General features: G+C 56.0%; 2 protein-coding genes across 2 annotated transcripts; both read right to left on the bottom strand.

The window, feature by feature from the left end:
• Positions 1 to 221: 221 nt before the first annotated feature.
• On the bottom strand, positions 222 to 2771 carry NCS57_00306600 (uncharacterized protein; the record flags this gene model as incomplete). Its single annotated transcript, XM_053053080.1, has 1 exon — positions 222 to 2771. The coding sequence occupies one exon, from the start codon at positions 2769 to 2771 to the stop codon at positions 222 to 224; it is 2550 nt and encodes an 849-aa protein (XP_052918326.1).
• Positions 2772 to 4281: 1510 nt separating this feature from the next.
• NCS57_00306500 (GMC-OxRdtase-N domain-containing protein) lies at positions 4282 to 5913 on the bottom strand (the record flags this gene model as incomplete). The annotated part of the gene is made up of 1 exon (XM_053053079.1): positions 4282 to 5913. The coding sequence occupies one exon, from the start codon at positions 5911 to 5913 to the stop codon at positions 4282 to 4284; it is 1632 nt and encodes a 543-aa protein (XP_052918325.1).
• Between the last annotated feature and the right edge of the window lie 1731 nt (positions 5914 to 7644).

Below are 7644 nucleotides of genomic sequence, written 5' to 3'. Positions count from 1 at the left end.
AAATGGAAATCCGCCTCTTTATTCAGTCCAATATTAGACGCAACGACTGTAAGTGTCTATCTCCCATCAACAATCAATTCCTCAACTCCGTGTGATGCATCCCAACCGATATCCAACTCATCCATCCCCATAGCGATCCACAGCTCGTGAACATGCCGTGGGAAATAACAAAGGAAAGACAGCAAAGGAAAAGAAATCTTCCGCTGGGGCATGGCCGTTGTTTAAACCGAGTATCCCATCATTGACCGGTCCGGAAAAAGGATGATGTTGGCCAGACGTACAACCTCGGCCTCAGCTCGAGAGATCGAGGAAGAGCTCATCAGGCTTCTGGTCTCAGCTTCCATATCCACGTCCTCCTCGTCCTTAGATTTCGCCTTGTCGCTGGGCGGTGATCCGGAACGGGTTCCTGCGACTTCCCAAGGAGCTAGACCCATGGCCTGCAATGCGGCCGGGCCACCGACGTCGGCAATCTCCTTCTCTCCAGGTCGCGTATCGGAGTCTTCTTCAACTATGCCCCTCCCAGTGGAGTCGAAGTCAGGACCGGGGTGGCCTCTTTGGAACGCCTTTCTCTGTCGCGCCAGGTAGAGTGCGTTCGTTTGTGTGAGAGGAGCTGCTGGCATATACACAAGCATACTGACTTCGCTGTTGCTACCGCTCGGCGTCTTGAGACCATAGTTATTGCTGGAGAGATAGTATGGGAGATCAGGGTGCCATAAAATGTAGTCGCCCGGCTGCAGCGTGGGTAATGTGATCATGCTACTTCTCAAGTGTAAGTGCGGGTGCCAGATTTCGGTGATTCTCTGTGCATGGCCCGGGACAGCTCCGTGAATGATAGAGTCGGGGTCTCGCTGCAGTTGCCAGTTCTCAGGAGCTAAGTAGGCATCCCACTCAGGCCCGCTGCGCGTTTCAGGAGGAGGGTTCTTGGTGGTGAAGAACGGACGGAGCAGGTAGTAGGCCGTTGCCAACTTGGGCGACGGTAGCAGACGCACCATGCCAGGCTCAACCGTGGAAAGGGCCAAAATGCCCTGGAACATGCGGAAAATAGTACAGGCACCATAGCCGTTATAAAGATCTGTCGTCACAGAGGTACGACTGGTGCATTCCCATGGATCATGGTCTTCCCAGCGGCCATGGAAAATATTGTTGTAAGTCCCTGCATGTTGATAGCCATCAGGCTCCCAGCGTTCCAGAGAGCCATTGTCAACCTGAGCAATGATCCCGGCCGAGGACTGCAGAGCTTGGATCCAGTCATCGGCAGATTGTGGGGGTTCAAGAGGTGGTACGTTGAGACCGTTGGACTGGTTTTCCGTGTTGCCATGCACTCGAATGCGATCGACATAGGTAATGGGTAGCCTAGTGACAAGTTGATCATCCGGGCCTGTTTCCCATAAGCCCATCATGAAACGCTGGGCGCTGAGGACGTTGGGATGCGCGCGTGAGCGGACTTGAGCCGGGGTCCAAAAGAAATCGAAACATGCCGGGTCATGTTGGAGCGCTTTTATATGGCGTTTGCTGTCGAGGTAATCGACCGTCTCGCGGACAGCAGTATCAGTATCAGCTCGAGGAACGACTTTGCGAATGACTCCGACACCATAACGCTTCAGATCATGGCCAAAGCGGGCAGTCTGGGCTTCATCGTCAATGTCAGAAAACTCAATCGAGGGAATCAAGTGAGCGCCAAGATCTTCGATACGGCTAACCTCGTCGCGGAGAGCAGTAATAAGACGGGTCCAGCTGGCTTCGAGCTCGGTCTCGTGTCCGCGAATGAGGTTGCGCTTGATGCGAGAGAAACGCGAGGGAAGCGCAATGGGTTCAGGACCCCAGAAAGAGAGCACAGGAGATTCCCTGGCGGTAGAGTTGGTGGTGGTAACGGTAGGAGTGGACGCCGTAGTCTTGGACGTCGTCTGTAAAGTTGGCAGGCCGTTGTGCTTGAGCTTTGGCGAGGCCGTGGCCGTTGTAGTGGTGCTTGCAAGATTCCCCACCATTGTAGCTGTTGTGGCAGCCAGAGTCGCGGCAACCTTTGCTCCGTAAGTGAACTTGGCGGTTTCGGCGGCAGCAACGGCACTTGTAAGAGACGCTGCAATTGACGCTGAAAGAGAGGCGCGGTGCCGGGGCTTTGTAATGCGGCCGCCTTGGGTGTAGTTGCTAAGATTGTTGGTGTTTGCGTTGGTGCTGGTGAGATGGTACGAGCTTGTGCCTGTGACCGAGAGGGAGCCCAAGCTTGGGGATGAGGGGGTTGAACGACCCAGGCGGGAGCGGGAAAGTGCAGCTCTGACCTGTTGGCCTGCCAAATCGGTGCCTTTTCTAGGCGACGGGAGGACCCCTTCAGGCTCTCCAGCTCCAAGTCCAGCTCCTCCTTCTCCTCTTGATGCGACACTCCCCGGAATCGCCTCCGCTCCTGCCTCCGTTCTTACTGCAACCATGGCTGTTGCCGCATCCCATTTTTCTTGGGCCTCTCTTAGACCCTTTTGCTGATTTTCTTCGCGAATGTTTCTCTTCTTTTTCCTCCTCCTCCTCTTCTCTTCATCGTGCTGTCGCCCTTTGCCGTCTTCTTCTTTTTCCCTGCCGTCACTGTCGTCGCCGTCGCATGATTTGTGGCACAAGTCTTCGTCAATGCTCCGGGGAAGGCCACCTCCGAGAACTTGGTGTCCAGCCACGGCTGCCACTGCCGCTACGCCAATCGCGGACGCTAGACCTGGAGCATGGTCAAGCATGGGCACTGCAACCTCGTCGTCAGATGGTGGAGGCAGGTCAACTGATGGTGTAGCCATGGCTTGTGTCGCCGATGCTGTCCCTTCTAGAAAACGTGGTGCAAAATGGTGCTGTTGATGTCCAAGCGGACTGGTAGCTAAGCTGTCGCTCGAGCCTTGGTCGTGGAGAGGTGCCTGTGCTTGTTAACGGTTTAACAGAAGGAAAGAAATAAGAACCTCGCGCAACCTGGGTATTGCCTCCATGGGGATATTGAACTGGATCAACTTGAATCAATTCATGGACCAAGGATCGAAAACCAAGGACCGAAGCCAACGCGTGCCATTCATCAGCTTGCAGCGGTTGCTCCTATAAAGCTCACTCAGAAAAAGCCTGGCCCCATTCAGCGAGGGCCTCCTTTAGCAGACGGCTGGGCGGACCGGGTCTCTGAGAAGGTCATTCTCCCGTTGCCTCCGCAGTTGCTTTATCTCTGTTCTAGAGGGGCTCCATGCTGATGGACCTTGAACAAACGCCGTGAGGGCGGGATGAGTGGATCTCGAAGCACGTTTCGGCCCTGACATCCGTCAAACCATCCACTCGGTCCAAGACGCTCCGCCCCGAAAATCCCGGTAGCTCCCCACATCTTTCCTGTTCCAGACCTCATGAAGGTACGGCTCTCCGGGCCACGACCCATGAGTTTGCCACTTCCGTCCTTAGATTCGTCGCGCAGCCATGCTCTTTCCCTTCATCGCCGAAGTATAAGCGGCATCACCGACAAGATCGAGCCACTTGCCTCACTTGTACCTCGCTTTCGTCGCGAGCGTCCATCTCGACCCTTCGGATCTGGACCCTTCTGCAGGGTTACTCGTCTGCCATCTCCAACGAATTCAATCAACGGCATACAGGGTTCGGAAAGAAGGTGGCATGCAATCCTCCGTATGATGCATGACATTCGATCAATCACATGGTGTTCCATGATGGCAGCTTTGGGCCGTGGTTCCCAATCTCTGATTCTCCGTCGATCCCTGGGAATCCCATCCCACAACCGATGCATCACGCAGGGAACCCGAAGATCCGGGACCCTTCAGAATCGTTTGGCATCTTAATCTATATCAGAAACTGCTATCTCCATCATGACTAACCTTTTCGCATCCAGTCGCTCCTGGTTTGATTAAGGCGTAATTAAGACCTTGCTCTGCTGGAACAAACTCGTCGGCCCGGCGTTCCACCTACCACTGCATCCCCTCAGCCAATCTTATTTTGGTGCTGACCAGGAGCTTGGGCCAATGACTACGTCAGGCTGGTTTGATACCCGAGCCAGTGAGAGCATCGCTAAACATCACCGCCGCACGGAATCGGGTCAAAGACTTCCGAAAGAAGTTCTCAAAACAGATTTGGAATTTAGCTAACAAACGACGCTGGCAATAATGCCTCTTTGGCGGCATTCCTGTGCCATACCATACTCTCCATGGCTGTTATCTGTCGCAGAAAACATGCGCTAATCATTAAATCATACAAACACCTGGTATCCATACATGCGCCGTCGTTCCGAGAGGCCTAGACAGGCATCACACTAACCACTCTCCCAACCATTTAGAGGCGGGCGTGCTTGGGCTTCCAGCCCTCCTCGGCAGCAATGAGCTCGGCAGCCCGCTCACCAATGGCGAGCACGGTCACCATGGGGTTGATAGTGGTCATCTCAGGGAAGATACCGGCATCAACGATGCGCAGCTTGCCGATGCCGCGAACCTTGAGCTCGGGGTCAACGACGGCCATCTCGTCGCGCTCGATATCACCCATCTTGGTGGTACCAGCGGGGTGGTAGACAGTGTGGGCGACGCGGCGAGCATACTCGCTGATCTCCTCATCAGTCTGAGCCTTGGGGCCAGGGGCGACCTCCTGCTTGAGCCACTCCTTGAAGGGGCTCTGCTGAGCGATCTTGCGAGCAGCCTTGATACCGTGGACCAGGGTAGCAGCATCATATCCCTCGGGGTCGGTGAAGTAGCGGAAGTCAAGGGCGGGCTTGACGGTAGGGTCGGCCGAAGTCAGGTAGATACGGCCGCGGGAGCGGGGACGAGGGATGTTGGGGGTCATGCAGAAGGCGTAACCATCCTTGATGACGGGGTATCCGAGTCGCTCGGTGTTGAGAGTGAAGGGGATCTGGTAGCAGTGCATCATGACATCAGCAGCATCGCCGTCGTTGCCAGCAGCGTTGGTGGGCTCTCGTCGGAGGAAGATACCGGCGTCCGAGTCCATGGTGGTCTGGTTAGCAGGAACGGGCTTGTTGAGCTCCCACATGATGATGGTCTCGGGGTGGTCGAGGAGGTTCTCGCCGACACCAGGAATGTCCTTGACAACAGGGATACCAAGACCCTCCAGCTGGGCCTTGGGGCCAATACCAGAGTGAAGGAGCAGGCGAGGAGTGTCAACAGCGCCAGCAGCCAGGATGGTCTCCTTGCGGGCATGGAGGACGTGCTTCTCGCCGGACTTGAGAGTAACAGCGATACCGGTAGCGACGTCGTTCTCGACGAAAACCTTGGAGACGTGGGCCTCAGTAAGCACAGTCAGGTTAGGTCGTCGCTCGTCACCGCGGAGGATAGGGTGGATGTAGGCGACCGAGGCGCTGCTGCGACGGCCGGTGTCGGGGTTGTAGGAGACGGAGAAGAAGCCAGCGCCCTGGGTCAATTGACCCTTCTCGCTGATCTCGTGGTTGAAGTCGTGGATGACGGGAATGCCCATGGCCTCGGAGCAGGCCTTGACCCAGTCCTTGGTCAGCTGGTTACGGTGACGAGGGTGGACGGGGTTCAGCTGGTTGCGGAGGTTGTCAACATGGCGCATCACGTTCTCAAAGTCCCAGCCCTTGCAGCCCTGAGCAACCCATCGCTCCATGTCATGACGGAAGGGACGGAAAGAGATCAGGGTGTTGTGAGAAGAGCAACCACCAAGGACCTTGGCGCGAGAGTGCCGAATGTGGCTGTTGCCATTGGGCTGCTCGGTTGTGCCATAGTCGTAGTCGAGGTCACCGCCGAGGAGGCTGAGCCACTCTCGGAGGTTGAGGACGTTGCTGAGGTTGAAGTCGGAGGGGCCAGCCTCGATCATGAGAACCTTGCGCTCGGGGAGGTAGGAGGAGAGGCGAGAAGCGAGGACGCAACCAGCCGTGCCGCCGCCGACAATGATGTAGTCGTAGGCCGAGCTGGCGGAAGCGGGAAGAACCTGGGTCGTCATGTTGAAGCGAGTGAGAAGCTCAGATGAAGCAAAAGTTGAGATGGTTCACAAAGTTTATGCTCGTAAAGCTTCTTTCAGGATAACAAGGCTGCTGTTGCAGGAATTGGTCAAGGTGAACAGCGCAAACCCAAGAAACTGAGGATGACGATTGAATTGAAGCACAGAATTGGAAGCTCTCGAAGCTCAAAGACGAGGAGATCAAGATCTTTTGAAAGGAACGGGTTCAAGCTTACGGTGGGGTCCCGGACAGATGAATGCGGGCGTCAGGGTCGTTGAGCACGCTATACAGTGTTGACACAGTCATGATCAAGATTTCGAAGGATCTCTGGATGTACCTTTTTGGCGACAACAAGTACCCTCTAGAGCAGAGTGTGCGCATTTGATTGGCAGAAGCCGGCCGAGGTGAGCAAGGCTGTTTTTACGAGCGCTAGTCATGATGGCGGGTGGAGCGAAAACACCAAGACGGGCGGCGGCGACGGCGGCGACAGGAGGGGAGAGAAACTTGGCTGGTCAACCATGGGAGGACAAGGGAGGGCGGGTCCCTAGCGGGCAGGGGGTAGAAGGCCTAGCAAGCTCTTCACCGACTCAGAACCGGCACCCCCGAGGAGAGGAAACAAGGCAAAGCCGGCGATTGATGTCAGTCGAAACTCTGAATTGCTGCTTGCGCTGTGCACTGACGCTACGCAATTGGTGGTGCCTGGATAGGAGAGGCTGGGATCGGGCTTCGGACATTGTCTACCTATCTCTTGGAGCAAACAACACACGTAACCCCCTTCATGGGGCACAATCTCAATAGCACCCCCGGTCATTCCAGAAGTAACATGACCGGACTCCGGCGACTTGCCCGTCGGTGTCAGCCTCCGTAGGTGGTGCCCTGGCGCCTTGAGCTAATTACCGTGATGGGGTCGTCAACGGACGTTGGTCGAGGGATTCAGTGCGATGGCGGGTTACCCAGGCGGAGCGGGGCGGGCACGGCGGAGTCGGCGAAAACTGGAGAAAAGAGTCTCCGCTGGCCGGATCCGGCGTGGAGATGGCACGGAAGAGCTACGGGTTCGCGTGATCTCGAGTATATACCAACTATTCAACTTACAACAGTGAGTAGTAGTATTTCCCCAGCTATCTCGACGTCCGTAATGCCTGCCAACATAGCCTTTTGGAGTTATCTCGTCGGAGGTCAGCATCGATATCGACAGGACCACACCCTGGTATCTGGTTTGCCGGTGGAACATGCCGGGTGCCGCTAGTTTCAAGGGTCAAGACACGGAGTACGGAGTATGCCCGCCGTTATCCGTGATGCATCAACAGCCTCGCAAGTGGTGGCCATCGATCGCGTGGCTCCGAATCACAGATATCATGGTGTTGCCATGGGCCTCCAGCCCGGGCATGCTTCGACCGAGCCGGATTGGGACGGCGTGATTGGCCAGGTGGCGGAAATCCCAGCGTCTGCGATCCATCCAGGGACCAGGGCTGATCAATGCAGGCAGTGTTTTCTCCCTCTCGCCTCTCCGTCAAGCCCATTTCCATGCTGCAGGGACGGGGGATTTCTCCACCCGAACCAATTTTGCCATGTGCCGTGCAGCGCGCCAAGTTTGGGATGTTGCTCAGCATACTGATCAGGTATAGCGCGTATGGGGTAGCCGTCAGATCGAGAATCTGAAAGATTGAGTGCGGGACCGTGCTGATTGGCTGGGGTCGTCGTTCTTCGCCTCGATCACCCATTGCCGTGGTTTT

Source organism: Fusarium keratoplasticum, chromosome 2, assembly GCF_025433545.1.
Source record: "Fusarium keratoplasticum isolate Fu6.1 chromosome 2, whole genome shotgun sequence".
In the NCBI taxonomy this organism is placed as follows: Eukaryota; Fungi; Ascomycota; class Sordariomycetes; order Hypocreales; family Nectriaceae; genus Fusarium; species Fusarium keratoplasticum.
This window is presented reverse-complemented; position numbering and strand designations above follow the sequence as displayed.